At 34.4% G+C, this 18,936-nt stretch overlaps 1 protein-coding gene and 1 pseudogene across 1 annotated transcript; both read left to right on the top strand.

Annotated features, from left to right (window-relative positions):
* Positions 1-2,290: 2,290 nt before the first annotated feature.
* LOC124252012 (olfactory receptor 6C3-like) lies at positions 2,291-2,885 on the top strand (annotated as a pseudogene).
* Positions 2,886-10,429: 7,544 nt separating this feature from the next.
* On the top strand, positions 10,430-11,371 carry LOC124226346 (olfactory receptor 6C1). The gene has a single exon (XM_046639497.1). The coding sequence runs from the start codon at positions 10,430-10,432 to the stop codon at positions 11,369-11,371; it is 942 nt and encodes a 313-aa protein (XP_046495453.1).
* The last annotated feature ends 7,565 nt before the right edge of the window (positions 11,372-18,936 follow it).

The raw sequence follows: 18,936 nt of genomic DNA, 5'->3' as shown, positions 1-18,936 counted from the left end.
AGTACACTGCCTTACTTTCTATCTTTGCTAACCATGAATCAGCATATTCGGTTTAAAGTTCAAGTATATATGGGACCATACAATATGGTAATTACGGGAAATTACAAAATTGTAAGTTCTTAAAGCATGGATCCTACATCAGTCAGGGTTCAGTTGAAAGCAGAATTTCTGTAAACACTCTGGAAATAAGGGTGTAATGGAGGAATTATAGCTTTTAAAAATGTTAGAGAGATGGGGGAGCAAAACTTTGAACAACGGATGGAATGTTGAGGAAACTAATACCAAAGATCTCAGGTTGAAGCCCTCTAGAGAATGGTTCAAGAAAACTTAGTGGGAAATGGCAATGACTCTCAGTAACTTCTGAGAAAGCATCTACCAATAATCTTAGCCATAAAGTGGGTAGTTCTCACTTACTGAGAATCCAATGTGGATCTCGGTTCTGCTCGCCATTCTGACTACAAACTCCTCTGCAAAGTAATAGCCTCTGCTTCTCTTCCAACTTCCAAATTTTGTACAAAGTCCTCTCACTGACAAACTGTAAATTACAACCATACACATGGTATATTTTCAATAAAATCAGAACTCTCCATAGGGGAATGGAAATACATATCTTGACTCCTATGAAAAACAGAACAAGGGATGCCCAAAGTAAAAAAAAAACATATTTGCTACTCTTTGAAAAGACAAGTTAAGTACCCTGAGTTCTTATCAGTGTTTGATAATAAATAGGGTAATAATCAAAAATGAAAATGTAGATAGTAAAATGGAAAAAAATGGAAATCATAGAAAAATGTGTCTCTGTGTCTTTGGATTATAATAAATTTCAGAACTTAGTAGTCATTGTGAATTTAGAAACATCATTGTGCATAATTCAATCATGAATATAACCCTGTTTTGAACAATATAAAGGTGTGTATATCCTATAGTTCCACCAAAGTATTTGATTATAATAAAAAGAACCTCAGACTTAGTCATCAATTAGGTTGAAGTCCTGATTTCTACCTGAATCAAGGGATGATGGAAAGTCACTTAATTATTAATATTCAATTTCCATATAGTAAGCAGAATTACCTATCCTGTTCTCTGTTAACATGGACTTTTGATTATATAATCATTAAGTCTGTACAAGATTTTGAGATTTCTGGTGATAAAACTGTGGTTTTATTTTTCCTCTCTCTATTTTTATGTTTAGCTTACAATAGTCACTCAATTAATACTTCTCAAGGGCATATGAAACATTCAGTGAAATTAACCAAATTCTGCTCCAAAAAACACAATGAATAAATTTAAAAACTGGAAGTCATGGAATATGAAATCTCAGGCTATAAAGGAATTAAACTAAAACTAAATAATTGAATATATCTAGAAAATGTACTAATATTTGGGATTAAGCAATATAATTCTAAATTATCCATGGGGAAACAGAAATTCTCAAGGCAAGATTAAGAATATCTTGAAGTAAATGAAAATAAAAACACAACATATCAAAATTTTCCTCCCCTAGACAAGTCCTTTCAGTATATCCTAAGCAACACTGGATAAACTTGTTTACAAGTTTTGCAAACAGAGAGAAAAAATGATGCCACAATTCATTTAATGATAAAGACAGTATCATAAAGACCCAATCACAGTGCCTGGGTTTTGAGGTTAAAGAGATTCAATATCATTGTAAATTCTAAAATTTTTTAATCTTTCTGATCGTCAGTTTCTCTACTCAAAAGACATGAAGACCAATACCACTAACTCATAGGATATTATAAAGATCAAATGAGATAATGTATAAAAGTGCTTAGCAGAGTAGGTACAGCATAGTAAGGGCTTAGTGTATACATATTATATATTCTTTTAAATTTCATATTCTCCAACTAATAGAGAGACTGGACATTTTAATATTTCTATTTCTCATCTATGAATTGCCTATTCATAACTTGTGTTTACTTTTCATTGTGTTTATGTGATCCTATTTATTAGCAGGATATACCTTTGTGTTATGGATATAAACCCTTGGTATATCTTATCGGTTGCAATATGTGTTTTCAGAGCCTATCCTTATGTTTTACCTTTTTGATGGTGTGGTTCAACTCAGAAAATTTGTACAGGCTAAAGACTCCTGTGTATTACTTCCTCTGGAATTTCTCCTTCTTGGAGATTAGATTCACCAGTGTTTCTATCCTGAGATTTTTGTGGGGAATGGTTACTAGAGTCAAGACCATTTCCTATAACAACCGTTTAGCTCAATTACTTTTTCACCATCTCCACGGGTGTGTCTGATTTTTTTCTTTTAGCTGTCATGTCCTATGATCGTCATGTTGCCGTCCGTAAGCCTCTCCATCACATCACCATCCTGAACAAGAAAATCTGCACCCTACTTGTCTTTAGTTCATGGCTAGAAAATTTTCTTACTGTTTTCCCTTTGCTCATACTTATCCTCCAGTTAGATTTCTGTGCTTCCAATGTAATTGATCACTTCTCTTGTGAATATTTCCCCATTTTACAACTCTTGTGCTCACATACGTGGCTTAATAGAGATGACTGGCTTTTATTTTGCATTTGTTACTCTGCTGTTCACAGTAGCGTTAGTGATTCTGTCCTACCTGCGCATCATTAGCACCATTCTGGGAATCCTGTCTGCTAGTCAGAGGAAAAAGGCTTTTTGCACAAGCTCCTCTCACATGATTCTCATTTCTATCTCCTATGGAAGCTGTATATTCATGTATGTCAAGCCTTCAGCAAAAGAAAGAGCATCATTGACCAAAGGAGTAGCTATTCTCAACACTTCAATTGCCCCAATGTTGAACCCTTTTATTTACACCTTGAGGAATCAGCAAGTAAAACAAGGTTTCAACAATTTGGCTCATAAAGTAGTGTTTTCTAGAAACAAATGAAAGCATGTGTGAGCATGAATGAACGTCATTGTGAAGATGCAATAAAGGAAAAATGAGTTGTAACTTCTACAATATCCTCCTATGTCCATCTCACAGACACCTGCAACGCTGAGATTACTTTCTTAAGCTGTTTTTTTAACCTAAAATTGACTATCATGTGTTCCTTTCAAACTATCTGTAGGTTGTATGTAATCACTGATTTACAATTCTGAATAGAAAACCAATGACTATAGAGCATAAGTCTCTTCGCTAATTTCCTGAATAATAAAAATATTTTATACACTGATGGCTAAAGGAGTGTACACTGTTTTAATTACCTCATTCTTAAATATTTTCTCCTTTTAACTAATACAACAGTTTCTTAAGTTTATATGAAATATGAAATAAATTAAATATCTGCAACAACTATATTTTTATACACTATCTGTAGTATCTGTTCAATTCTTCTCACTCATCTGATGGACTTGGATATTTATTTTCCTACTTACAAATAATTTGAAGTTCATAACATCACATATTTCTTAGTTATACTGAAATCATATGTTGTGTCTTATTTTATATACTCTCTTTTTTTATCTTTATTTTTTAAAAAAATATGTAAAAGAAGAATATTTAGGCAGCTACCATTACTCTTCTGCCTCCTGGATGTTTGATAGGGATTTCATAAATAATATCTCTTCTAGGGAGAGCATTTATTCTATGCCATATTTGGAACTAGGTATGTTCTATACCAGATCTTATTTAATCTTCAGAGTTATATAGCAAACTAGATGTGATTTTTTTTTTTTTACAAATATGTAAATTGATGCTCAGAAAAATTGAGTAATTTGCCAGAGGTCTTGAGCTATAATAGCCAATATGGTAGCCTGATTTGAAAAAAACAAAACAAAATAAATAAACAGAAAACTTGTATTTGCTCTATTTTGTGCATATTTGAAACTCCTTGGCATAGTTTTTCTGATGGATTTGCATTATTTTATTGTTTTTTTCACTCACATTATCCCATTTGGGCATGATATATTATTACTAGTCTAGTCAGGAAAGGTACTAACTCTTAATATTATAGTTGGCATATAAATTACAATGTTGATCCATCAAAATAAGAAACTCTTCAACTGCCATTCCTAGAGCATGCGTGAGCAGGAGAAAAATGTATCAAGTATTAGCAGTATTATGGTACCAAACATTGTTATTGGGAGGTAAATTAAATGTAATGGAGTTAATGAATATACTCAGTACAGTGTAGCAGATTGCCAGTTTAAAAAACGGCATGGAGTATTGGGTAGAGATCTGCATCAGGAATTAAGATATTTCATTGCTAATCTCTGTTTGAAAAATAATGTTGAGAGAAACTAACTTCATACTTAGTGTTGTTGTTTGCATGTTGTTACTTTCTTTTCTGTCTCACTGGACACTGTCCCTCAAGCTTCCTTTTCCACTTTCAATAGTAATGTGTATTATGTTATGTATTCCTTGGTGTTTTGTGTCCATTCCTGTTCTGGCAATTTTGGTTCACTGAATTAGTCCCCTTGAGCCAGTGGAAGAGAGAATAGACAAAAAATTAACTGACTTCTGCTACATAAAATCTATGTAGAAATCATACCAGAGAATTTTAAAATTCTTTGTGATTTTTTTTCTCTTTTGTATATTTTCTCCTTTCTTACTCTCTGTAGTCAAAGAAACGTATCCCTTCTGGATAACATGGAAAATTTAAGGCAAAAACATTGAAAATAGAAAGCAAATTTGATGAGAGCAAATGTTTTCAGAAATTCTGGTTTCTCTGGACTACAGCAATGGCAGCTGCTAATATTTTTCTATATTCCAGCTGTTCTGAGTATTAATGAGCCTGTAGGAAAATCAGAGGTAAGTCGGACATATAGAAGGCAAAGAAAGTCTCCAAAGCCTTATCACTGATTCATTATTTATCGGCTCCACTTTCAAATAAATTAAATAGGATATATTGGAGTTATATTTTGCAAGTGGATATATCAAAAAGTGTAAAAAGGGGTTAATATATTTTGTTTTATCATATCAATTTATTCATTCTCTATTAAAGGCAGGAAACTACTATCCACGTCTCTGTGTGTTTCTAATTGAATATAGGCTAGGTAGTTCTTTGTTTAAGAGAACAGATTTTAGTTTCAGGTTGTCTGAGATTTTATTTGACATTTGCTAGCTATGAACATATCTAAGTACATAACCTCTCTGAGCCTAGTTGCTTATTTGGGAATAAAGATAAAAGTTTCATAGCTGTGTTTTAAGGGCTAAATGAGATAAAATATTAAAGTCCTTAGTATTTCACCGGAATAAATAATATCTTGGCTAAATTACACTCAATATGAACATCCTCCCCAAAGTAATTCCAACTGACAGAAAAAATAAAGTAAATAAAACAGCTGGTCTTAAAGAATCTTAAGTGCCACATGGTTTATAGATTATTTTCATTTACATTATTGCAATTAATTCTCAAAAACACCCTTGAAAATTCAACTCAATTTTAAACAGAGAAAACTGAAGCTTAAAGAAATTAAGTAACTCATCCAAAGTCCCAAAGTCAGTAAGTGGACCATTTGTGTTTTTAACCCATGTTTCCCTGACAGCAAAAGCCATGTACTTTCTGTGATAAGTATTTACCCTAGAATGTCATAAATAAGCAATTAATAGCGTTTTGATAAGATAATCTTATTATTTTTTTTTTTACTTTTCTGAACATTATAGCAAATGAAGTAAATGTGTGAGGTTATGAGTTGATATTCCCTATAAACAGATATGAGTGTTACTACTTCTGAAATTATTATTAAATGTGATTTGATGATCTCTGTTTTCCATTGATTTTATTCTACGAACACTGCATGAGTGCTGAAAATTGAATCTGTCCATCAATATTGAAATGAAGAAATATAAACGATTCAGATTTCTCAGGAACATAGCTATCTAAAATAATTGTGTAAAAAAAGGTAAAAAGCGTCTAATAAAACAATCCTTCCAAAGACTGGATGGCTTCTCCTGAGGAGTCTTTGCTTCTTTCAGGCCAAGGGAAGCTCTTTAAGAAAGACCGTATCAGGGTCCAAAGCCCAGAATAATTGAGCAGTGCCTAAAGTAAATTTAGAGTAATTATGAATCAAAACTAGATGTTCCCCCAACATTGAATTAAACAATTTCCTTTTCTCTAATGTATTAACCCAAGCCAGGAACAACTCTTAAAACTTATAAAGTAGAAAGAAACAGAGTGATATAATCAATAAAGCACACTGCTTCGGAGATAGGATTTGTGAATTTTTTCTAATGAACTCTAATGAGTTTTAACAAAAGAAGAGAGAATTTAGTAAACATAGAGAAAGTTGAATCAATTAGACTCAAAGTTATTGCCTTACTAAGGGATATTTCCACCCAGTACAACATAAAACATTATTAAAAGCAAACCAATAACAACAAAACACACCAGAAATAAAATGGAACCAGTCTAATGCTCTTCTCTAGGTCTCTCGAAGGAACACCCTCTGGTCCTTCAAACTTAATGTATCCTTTAATATAGAGTCCCTTTCTCACCTTAGACATCAAAGAAATCATAAATATCTCGTTTATCTAAGGGTTATTGTTAATATTAACTTGATGGTAAGATTTTGGAAGGGTAAAATATTAGGGTGTTTTCAGAATGACTCCTTGATGATGCTCTGTAGCCATCTTATTTAAAAATATGAAATATTATTGTTAATTTTCACTTTGGATAACTCAAAAAGTCTGTCTCGGGGATTCTTAGAAGGCAAGTAAGAATTGATTTTGATGAAATGTGTGGAAAGAAATATAAAGTTTAATAATCTAAACCATGTTCTTCCAGGGGGAAATATGGATCAGCATTCAGGAATAAAAAGCTGAAAAGATGAGTTAAATTTTTGGAGACATCCTTCATACTCTTCATGACTACATCCTTGGGATGGGTAAGGCTCTAGGAATCACATGCCCCTTGTTAACCACTGAAGGCCATTACTCTCGAAAGGCTGACGAATGAACGAATGAATGCAGGTAATTCTTATCAGGCTTATTTGATGTTAGTAAATGAATACAATGTACTGAATTTTCATAAACATTTTTACATAAAAGCACAGTATACAAACCCTGCTTCTGTGATATTGGATCATCTCTTGCCAGAGTTTCTTTAAACCTGTTTTCTCTGGTCCTAGAAGAGCGGCTATAAAATATTCATTTTAAGTGATGCTCACAAGAACCCTTCCTACATCTACTAAAATTTTTCTTCACAGCTTCTCAGGCATTCTTTCATAGGTTTAATCAGTAGGTAAAAAGTACAAGCCATGGTATTATTACTCAGAAAAGTGTTAAAATTAGGAGGAAACTTACGAGGAAATACAAATATGAAAAAAAGTTGAAACAAGATTAAAAATATAGTGCGATGATACACTGACCACAATGGAATAATAACGAAATAAACTTTTGTTTTTTGAACCTGGATCTCCAATGCTGGTAAGTTATTGGAGAAATTTCAACTTTGAGATTGAAACCAAATCTTGTTTATCTGATGAGAATGCATTTCGTGACTTCAAGGTGTTATGAAGAACTAGTACTTTCAATGAAAAGTAAACTTTGATGAACGAAAAATGATGTTACTGACCAAGAGTGAAGTTAATTAAGTGGATGAATTGTGAAGAAATTTAAGGAAAGTAATTTTTAAATAATTTTTTTTGAGGAACATTAGCTTTGAGCTAGCATCTGCTGCCAATCCTCCTTTTTTTGCTGAGGAAGGCTGGCCCAGAGCTAACATCCTTGCCCATCTTCCTCTATTTTATATTTAGGACGCCTGCCACAGCATGGCTTGCCAAGCCGTGCCATGTCCGCACCCGGGACCTGAACTGGTGAACCCGCGCGACCGAAGCAGAATGTGTGAACTTAACCACTGCGCCACGGGGCTGGCCCCTAAATAAAATTTTATTATGTTCTCTTTTAAATTACATATCAGAAAATTTGGCTCCTTTTACAGGCCTCTGTTAGAAATTTACTTACTACAGGAAATTCAGGTCAAGTAAATAAATATATCTTGAAAAGTAGGTAAAGTAGGAAAACACATCTTATAAAACAAAGATGCAACCTATGTCATATACAGCCTAGAATTTGGCATAAAATAAAGAACTGTACATGATGGCAGTAGATGATTCAATGGCAAATTCAATATTAATTAATTAAAGTGTTTATTTTAAATCTACTATGACTATATGAGGAACTGGATTATATTGCAATAGCTTTGAAGGGAAGACTGTCCTAACTTGCTGAGATGCCAGAGCAGTGGAGGAGTTCACAGGAGCTTTCAGCACAGGCTGTGTCACAGCTTGGGAAGAATGACTATAAGATTCCTATGGATATCATAAATGAGTATTAAACCTAGTGTTGTAGGAATAATAAAAGTGGTGATTTTAGGTGTCTTTGAAATCTGCTACCCACATTGCCAGTCACATACATATATTTTATTTAATGCAATCATTCTCATAAATATTCCTATTACTAATGAGGGGCAGAGAAATGAAGTGGTCATTGGTAGCAATGTTGACATGCTGCAAATACCTAACATACCTCAAATGTGCTGATCAAATCCTAGCTGAAGATGAGAGCAGTAGATTGTGTGTGTGGGTGGGACGGGGGATGGTGGCGGGGTGGAGAAGGCAGCCACACTATAGTGGGAGAGGTCACCAGGTACACATAGGGGAAGAACAATTCACTTGCCTAGAATGCCTGACAGGTGCTGTACAACCAGGTGATTCCACTTCATTTTCTTGGGTTGTTATCGTTCCTCTGTGGTTCTCTATGTGCTAAATGTATTCATTACTATTTACCTTGTACACAGCTTTTTACACAGGGCACCTTCTTAATCCCAAAGTTTGGGGAACATTTTCTCCACTGAACAGAGCCTTATAAAGCTGTTATTAAGTGCTAAGCATCTCTATTAAAGTTTCACATATATTAACTCATTTAATGCTCATGATAACCTTATGAGATAGGCTTGTATACAGAGGAACAAGCTGTGTATTTATAGATGAAGCACAGAGGAGCTAAGCGATTTTCATACCTAGTAAGTGGCTTGGATTCAAACCTAGATGTCCTCACTCTTCCTCATGGAAATATCTATGGTAATATCATTTAAATTTTTATTTAAAAAGATAAAAATTAAAACTTACTATTTTAAAAACACATACAAATAAAGAAATGAAACCATTACCCTAGCTTTCTTGGAGAAAATTTATCTAACTCTTTAATTGAGAAAAATTCTTCAATATAATTGTAGTAATAATAATAATTTTAAATACAAAAGTAAATAAGTTGGATAAAAATATTGGTCCTAAAAATGACACATTTGTAGTCTGAAATGTCATAACATGTTGCAAGGGATTCAATCTCAATTTTAAGCCCTTCCAGTTTAAATGATTTTTCACCTCTTCCTCTCCTCTATCTCTACATCTGAAATTACTCATGACAATGACTTTAGCATTTCTGAGTTCCAACGAGGTAGTAGTAGGAGTTGGAAAAACTGAGTGTTAGCAAAAGTTGATAGATGGCTAAAGACAAAATAATCACTTAAAAATAAACTATCCTTGGGGCTGGCCCCGTGGCCGAGTAGTTAGGTTCGCGCGCTCCGCTGCAGGCAGCCCAGTGTTTCGTTGGTTCGAATCCTGGGCGCGGACATGGCACTGCTCATCGGACCACGCTGAGGCAGCGTCCCACATGCCACAACTAGAAGAACCCACAACAAAGAATACACAACTATGTACCGGGGGGGCTTTGGGGAGAAAAAGGAAAAAATAAAATCTTAAAAAAAAATAAAAAATAAATAAAAAAAATAAACTATCCTTCCCACTTTTGAGGACTCAATGTAGTAGAACTTCTTTTTTTTCTTGGTGAGGAAGATTGGCCTTGAGCTAACACCTATTGCCAATCTTCCTCCTTTTGGTTGAGGAAGAGAGGCCCTGAGCTGACATCTATGTCCCATCTTTCCTCTATTTTGTGTGTGGGACGCTGTGAAAATCCTCTCTTGATGAGTGGCGTAGGTCTGGCCAGTGAACCCACAAACCCAGGCCACTGTAGTGGAGTGTGCCAAACTTAACCACTATGCCACCGGGCTGGACCCTGTAACTGAACGTTCAACTTACATTGACAGGGAAAGTTGTATACGGATTGGAGCAATAGCACAAAGGTGGTTCTCAGCGGGAAGGATGCTTCTGGACACATCTCTGAGAGTTCACAGGTAATATTTGAGGTCAGAAAAGTCTAGGAACAAATCGCTGCCAGACCACTTCAAGCTTTGTGATACTGAATTTTTAAAGGCTGCCTCAACCAAAAACTTTTCACCTGTAAAACAGAGGAAATCAGAAGATCATTGTCATTATCAATTTGCTTTACATTTCCCCTGCAGGTGAAATGACATACTATTTCAGCCACATTATGGCTCCACACTTGAGTATTTGTCAAGTCACTCTACAAATTTGTTCTTTGCACTTTCTCCCATAGGTCTGGCAGGAGAAAAACAAATAAACAACTGAAGAATGAGAAACCAGACAGAAATAACAGAGTTCATCCTCCTGGGACTGTCAGATGACCCACAGCTCCAGGTGGTGATCTTTGTCTTTCTGCTCATCTCCTACATGCTCAGCATCACTGGGAACCTGACCATCATCACCCTCACCCTGCTGGATTCCCACCTCCAGACCCCCATGTATTTCTTCCTCAGAAATTTCTCTTTATTAGAGATTTCATTCACGACTGTCAGTATACCCAAGTTTCTGGGCACCATCATTTCAGGAGATAAAGCCATTACCTTTAATGATTGCATTGCTCAGTTATTTTTTTTCATTCTCTTGGGGGTCACTGAATTTTATCTCCTAGCTGCCATGTCCTATGACCGTTATATCGCCATCTGCAAACCTCTGCATTACATGACCATCATGAATCGGAGAGTCTGCACACTCCTTGTCTTCTCTTCATATCTAGTTTCATTCTTAATCATATTCCCTGCACTCATGTTGCTCTTAAACCTTGATTACTGTAAGTCTAATATTATTGACCATTTTACCTGTGATTATTTTCCCCTGCTGCAACTTTCTTGTTCAGACACAAAATTCCTAGAGATAATGGGGTTTTCCTGTGCGGTGTTTACTCTAATGTTCACATTGGCGTTGATATTTCTGTCTTACATGTATATCATCAGAACCATTTTAAAAATTCCTTCTACTAGTCAGAGGACAAAGGCCTTTTCCACGTGTTCATCTCATATGATCGTCATCTCCATCTCTTATGGCAGCTGCATTTTTATGTACATTAAACCCTCAGCAAAAGACAGGGTATCTTTGAGCAAGGGAGTTGCTGTGCTAAACATCTCAGTAGCCCCCATGCTGAACCCCTTTATTTACAGTCTAAGGAATCAGCAAGTCAAGCGAGCTTTCCTGGGCATGGTGAGGAAAACTATTTTTCACAAGCAAATGAAGTGACCTAGTGTAATAAATTAGAGACAAATTTGCAGGGCAATTTAAAAAATAGAAACGTGAAATTTCAGTAGCTTCTTCAAATCACAATGGCCTCCCTCTCATCCTTGTTCATTCTCTCTTTTTTCCTATACTTTACAAGCACATTTGTTTAATATATTTCTCATTTAATTTAATAACTTTTCTTGTGTCTTTCTGACTCCGATTCTTCTGTACACTTTCTTAGTTCTAGCTTCTTAAGAAATAATTATTTTAAAAAGTAAAATTGTATTTTGAGTTTTGTTTAGGAAAGAAAAATTTTCACCAGAATGGAAGAGACGGTGTATAAATATTGATATATTTTACTTACTCTACACAGAAAATATAATTTTGTGACTTTCATTTATATTTGACAGAAATTCTCTTAACTATCTCACAGTTTCTCTAGGAAAAAAACATAAATGCCACATAATTGATTGAAAAATATAAATAATTTCATTTAAAAACCAAGACACATTACCTGTCACTAACTTTAATAGAATGTGTCCATATAATTTTCCTATTGATAAAAAATGCACAGACCTTTAACAATATACCCTTTTGTAGAAATGGTGCAAAATACATCTCCATATTTCCCAATGCCATAATAACTCAACAGCTATTGGTGCATATATGCATACATGCATACAAACTGTAGAAAACAGTGAAGAAATAGGTATTTCAGATATGTAGGATGAGTTCACTTTCTATAATTCCATAGAAAATAAGCTCTTCCTCCTGAATAAGCTTATATATACATATATATAATAAGCTCATATATATATTACGTATTCATGTGCAGTTCCTTGTCAAGATTTGGACTAGTTTGAAACCAGGCATGTATCCAAATTATTTTACACCTAAACAAAATCATTTAAGTTTGTTTTTTAATAAAAACTTCATAACAAGCAAAATTTTCCATTTTATATAAATTGAGGATTTCATCTGTTAAAATACTCCTTAATTCATTCTACATAAGGCATTAATAAGTACCTAAAGTATTTTGAAAAGCTGTATGTGTGTGTCTGTGTGTGTGTCAAGCTGAAAAAGAATTAATGGATACCAAAACATATTCTAAATTATACAAACCGCTTCTTAGTAACAAAAAATACACTATAATCTTAATTAGTGGTGTAACATTCATAATGATTGTTATGCGATATATTCAACTGAGAAACACAGCATAGAATTTATGGAGAAAGAAAAGAAAGTGATAGAAAATTGAAGGGGATTTAAAATATTAGAGGAAACTTATGAATGGTTTCTATTTCATTTCATCCTATCTGAGGTACAGTTTCTATCTTAAGCAAGACATATAGTTGACAAATGAGGTTTTTATAATTTCTAAGCATATATTTCCCCATTGGTAAATCCGGTATAATATCAGGTCAATCAGGTGTACATAAGTCACTATAGGGATAGACAGAGATCTGGAATGCATATAGCATAATTAGCTTTCAATAAATTGTAGCAATTATTAATATTGTTCCCTATATCTAACTGCTATAATTGTGAGTATGTACACATTATATTTTTTAAAGTGGTAAGAACACTTACGAGATCTACCCACTTAAAATTTTAAGGGCACAATCCTATGTTGTTAGCTACAGGCACAATGTTTTACAGCAAATCTCTATGGCTTACTTATCTTGTACAATTGAAACTTTATGCTCATTGATTAGCTTCTCCCCCATTTCTCCCTCCTCATTCCCTGCCAACAACATTCTACCATCTGATTCTATGACTTTGAATATGTTAGATACCTAATAGAAGTAGATCCACACAGTATTTATCTTTTTATGATTGGCTTATTTTACTTAGCGCAAATGTTCTCAAGTTTCATCCCTGTTGTCACATATGACAAGATATCCTTCATTTTTAAGGCACAATAATACTCCATTGTATGCCTTTACCACCTTTTCTGTATCTAACCTTCCACGGACATTTAGGTTGTTATCATATGTTGACATTTGTGAATACTGCTGCAACGAACATGGGAGTGCTAATATCTCTTAGAGACACTGATTTCAATTATTTTAATATATACCCAGAAATGGGATTTCTAGATAACCTGATAGTCGTTTTGTGTGTGTGTGAGGAAGATTGTCTGTGAGCTAACATTTCTTACCAATCTTCCCCTTTCAGTTTGAGGAAGATTGTCACTGAGCTAACATCTGTGCCAATCTTCCTCTATTTTGTGTGTGGGATGCCACCACAGCATGGCCTGACATGCGGCATGTATGTCCGCTCACGGGATCTAAACCCAAGAACCCTGGGCCACCAAAGTGGAGAGTGCGAACTTAGTCACCATGCCACCATGTCGGCCCTATGATAGTTTTATTTTTAAATTTTAAAGAACCTTCTATACTGCTTTCCATAGCAGCTGCACAATTTTGCATTCACACCAACAATGTACAAGGATTCTAATTTCTCAACATCCTCACCAGCTTGTCTTTTGTTTTCTTGATAATAGCCATCCTGACAAGTGTGAGTGATACATCACTGTGGTTTTGATTTGCATTTCTTTGAAGATTAGCGACATTGAGTATCTATCATATACCTATTGGGCATTTACCTCCTTGTATTTCTATGTCTTCTTTGGAAAAATATCTACTTAAGACTCTACTCAAGTCTTCAGCCCATTTATTTATTAGGTGATAAGGGGTTTTTTGTTTGTTTCAGTCTTCTGCTATTTCGTTGTTGGAGTTCCTTATGTGTTTTGGGTGTTGAAAGGAATTTGGGCAATGAAAAGAATTAAAGAAGACACTGGCTGTCTTTCCATTGGTTTGTGTCTTCTTTAACTCCTTTCATTAGTTTTCCATTTTTCAGTGTACAAGATTTTTACCACCGAAGTTAATTTTATTCCTACGTATTTTGTTCTTTTGGGTGTTATTGTAATTGACATTTTTACTTAATTTCCTTTTCAGATACTTCATTAGTAGCATATAGAAATGCAACTGATTTTCTAATTTTGAGCTCGTATTCTGAAACTTTACTGGATTCATTTATTAGTTCTAACAATTCTTTTTTGGAGTTTTTAGGATTTTCTAAATATAAGATCATTTCATCTGCAAACAGAGATGCCATTTATTTATTTAGTTTAATTATTCTGGCTAGGACTTTCAGTACTATGCTGAATACACGTGGTGAGAGTGGAACTTGAAGGTACTAAGTCCTAATATTATTATTGGCATGTAAACTGCAACATAATCAATCCAAACAAGAAACTCTTCAACTGCCACTCCTGGTGAGCAAGAGAGAGCAGAAAAAAATTGTGTAAACTTTCAATAAGTTAATACATGTGAAGAATTTAGAAAAACACCAAGCACATAGTGAAAGTCCCATAAGGCTTATGCTATCATTCCTTCTCCTACTTTTACTTAGACTCTATTGTTGCCACGCACAACTTTTAATAACATTCTAAAAATTCTATTTTATTCATTTTTCTATGCCTTTGCACCTAAGTTTCCATTCTTACTCCTCTTTCAAGATCCAGTTTGAAAGCTTTCTATAGTTTCAGAACTATATATGGTGAAGCAGCATGCTGCCTTAGATTTGGTTTAAGATATTTTGGCAAAGGAAAAAAAACAGGGGTGAACTAAGTCTGGAAAAGTACTGATGATTATGCAATATGGATGATAAGCATATACGGATTTATTGTATTATTAATTCTGTTTTAGGCTTAAAAATATTTGTAAAAAAGATCTTAATTTAAAAGGTCCTATAACAAACATTACACTCAATTAGAAATGCTATAAGCATATTCTGTTAAAGGAGCTGCTTTATAAGGATGCCCACTACCACTGCTTTGTTTCAACATTATACTAGAGGGCTTATCCAGAATGCAGCAAATAAAGAGACTCACACGACAATTTAAGGAAATGGAAAAGAAGAACCAGGGCTGTCACTGTTTGCAAATGACAAGGTTATCGACATAGTTTTATGGTATTTGCAGTGTCTTTTGATCTAGAGTAAACTATCGTCAGATATCTCCTTGATATAACAGCCAGAGCTCTTTAACACCTTTGCTCAAGCATCACTACCTTAGTGAGTATGTCCTAAATAACTGATTCAATGCTCAATCTGTCTCTACTGCAGATTAACCTAATGTATGTCTTTTTTTCATAGCATTTTCACCATCTAACAAACTAACTTTTTTTACGTATTTATTGTATTTGTTATTCATTGTTTGTCTTCATCCAATTCATGTGGATTGGGGCCTTTGCCATTTTTCTTGACTAATGTTTCTCAAGCATCTGAAACAATGCTGGGTACAAGATATGTACTCAAAAGACTTGTTGTATATTAAATATATGAACACATACAGGCCATAAGAAACTAAAGGGAATTAATGAGAAATGGAAATAAGTCAGCAACGTAGCAAAATTAGTTGCCTTCATATACATGATCAATAAAAAATTGAAAATCATTATTAAAAAATTATAGTTAAATTTTGAGGAGATATTGCCAAGAGCATAAGCTTTGAGTTTCTCTGCTCTCCCTACACTAATAAACAGGACAACAAGGAAATAAAACTAACCATCCCTGCACACCCCCAAATAACTCTGGGCATGCACACACCAAATAGAACATATGCCAGATGAAGAAGAAAAAAATTATTATGTGATTAACATGAGAACAGGAGTTTACCAGAAAGTAAACTGCCCACCAAAAATACCATACCTAGCAAAACTATCCTACAAATCTGAAGGAGAGAGAAAGACTTTCTTAGGAAAAGAAAAGCTGAAGGAATTGACTATCACTAGAGCTCCTTATAAATAATGGTAGAGGGAGTTCTTCAAGTTAAAATGATAGGATGCTAAACAGCAACATGATAGCATAAGAAAGTATAAAACTTGTAGCTAAAGGAAAATATATAGACAAGTACAGAAAACTTTGTTATCATATTGGTGGTGTGTAAGTCACTTTTAATTGTAATATATATTACAGAACAAATATATTAAAAATAACTACAACTAAAAATGTATTTAAGGATACACAGTATAAATACATGTAAATGATGACATAAGTAACATAAAGTGGGGGGAGAAGTAAAAGTGTAGAGTTTTTTAATGTGTTTGAACTTAAGTTGGTATCAGCTAAAAATAACTATTATAAATACTCTATGTAAGCCACATGGTAAACACACGCACATATCTGTAGAAGATACAGAAAAGAAAAAGAAACGAATCAAAGCGTAGCACTTCAAAAAATACAATGAAACACAGAAGAAGACAGCAAAATAGGAACCACAGACGAAATAACTACATGACAAACAGAAAACAACAAAATAGCAATAGTAAATCTTACCCTACAAAGAATGATTTTAATGTAATCAAAATCAAAATGCAATCAAAACCAAAGGACATGAATGTATTTAAAAAAAAGATCCAACTCTACACTTTCACTGAGAAACCCACTCATAGGCTAAAAGTAGAGGGATGGAAAAAATATTCTATGAAAATGGGAATGATAAGAGAGTGGGGTGACTGGCTATACTCAAATCAGACAAAATAGGCATTAAAGTCAAAAACTGCCACAAGAGATAAAGAAAGATATTATGTAATGAGAAAAGGGTCAGTTCATCAAGAAGATATAACACTTATAAATATATATATGAACACACCATCAGAGCATCTAAAGCAAACTTTGACAGAACTGGGGGACAAATAGTGTGAAAGAATTTCAATCTAAAATAGAACTAGAGGATATAAAAGGGAGAATCTCACACTTGTGCCCTCAGGAAGACTAAACTTAAAGACTAAGACTGATTTCCCTTAAATGCCTGATTTGCAGAAAAGTGACAGTGTTGGAATTTTCTTGGATGATGTGGGCGTTCATCAGAAGTTTTCTCATATCAACCTTGGGAAATTTTACCAGAGGCATGAACAAGAGATGACTCAGGTTGGGATGATCTCCCAAAGTGGGCTAAATTAAGCTTTGTTTGTGGGGCTGGACTGATTTTGTCTGTCTTAGTCTGGAAGCTCTGTTGAAATCTGTCCATCACGAATGATCCTGCTGGGATTTGAAATCCTGGCGGCATAACTTTCAGCGGCACAGCAATACACAGCTGACAGATGACAGACGGGTCATGCGGTTGTCTGACCAGGCTGTGGCTGTGTGAGCGCCGAACCTTAACTACTAGATCACCAGGGATGGTAAAAACATGACAAATAAATGTAAAGGTCAAGATGAACAATAAAGCGGACAAATTTGACACTGCGATTAAACATTGCTATTGGTAATGAGGATTAAATTAGTTAACCTATGTAATAGCATTTTAAAAAATTGTGAGCACAACCTGTGCATTGTAAAAGTTATTATGTAACTTAGAATTATGACATAATCTTGCTTCTTGATGCCCCAACACTAACAAAACCTAAGGATTAACAACAAAGAGAATAAAATAAACAACAAAGAGAATTATTGATTGAGTTCTATTTTTGTAAGAAAATGTATTTAACATCTATTTTTTTTACTCTTGAAATACTAAGTAATTGTGATTAACAGAAATATTATTTTGTAGAAGTCAAGATTTTGCATCCTCTGTGGGATACAAAGATGAACGTAAATGTTCTCAAGGGAGATTCACCATAAAGAAGAGTTAGGAGGCTACTGAGAAATCCAAGAATGGCCTGTAGGAATCTCTCATGGTCTGTAACAGAGCAGGGATGTAGTTCTCTCTTCAAATATTTCTTTCTTAAAATTCTAGATTAATATTATCAAAGAGAACCATAGTATATTTCCACATCTTCTTAAGGTTTCTGACATCCTATTTTTATTTCCTGAACTATTTCCCTTGAGCCATCATAAAATAGAGAAAAACTAAAATCATATATGACAGGTGTGAATTTTGCTAGTGCCTGGCAGAAAAGCATTGATTTTACATTCTATCCCTCACAGTAGAAATTTGACTATCTAAAATATGGAGGAGATAACTGTCCCAATTTTAGCAAGCCAAATCTACAGCTTGGCATATCAAGCACAGCTGGGAATTAACTTAACAGGTTAGGATGAATGAAAGAGGTTTTCTTATACATTTCTGAAATATCCTAATGGATCAGATGTCTTATGTACAAGATAAATGTGAGGCAGAATTACAAGGAGAGAAAACTTTTTTTTTTTTTTTGCCGAGGCACGTACACCCTGAGTTAACATCGGTTGCCAGCCTTCCTCTTTATTTTATTTTTTTTTACTTGAGAAAAATTAGCTCTGAGCTAACATCTGTGCCAATCTTCCTCTATTTTGTAAGTGGGACCCCACCACAGCATGGCTGGTGAGTGATGTGGGTTTGTGCCCAGGATCCAAACCTGAAAACCCAGGCAGCCAAAGCTGAGCATACAGAATGAGGCAACAAGCCTGGCCCCAAAACATTTTTTTCATAAAGCTTAATAGCTCGGAAAGAAGTATGTTCAAATGGAAAATGCACTGGGCTACAATCTGGGTGACAGATTTGCTAAGATCTGAGGAAAGGTGTTACTTTTCCAATTTGTGCTTCATTGCAAAATTAAAAATAGATAAATAGTGCATGTTTCTTTAAGCTTAGACATAAA

The sequence above is a fragment of the Equus quagga genome, chromosome 1, assembly GCF_021613505.1.
Source record: "Equus quagga isolate Etosha38 chromosome 1, UCLA_HA_Equagga_1.0, whole genome shotgun sequence".
Taxonomy (NCBI): Eukaryota; Metazoa; Chordata; class Mammalia; order Perissodactyla; family Equidae; genus Equus; species Equus quagga.
The sequence above is the reverse complement of the archived record's forward strand: the minus strand, read 5'-3'. Positions and strand labels throughout refer to the sequence as shown.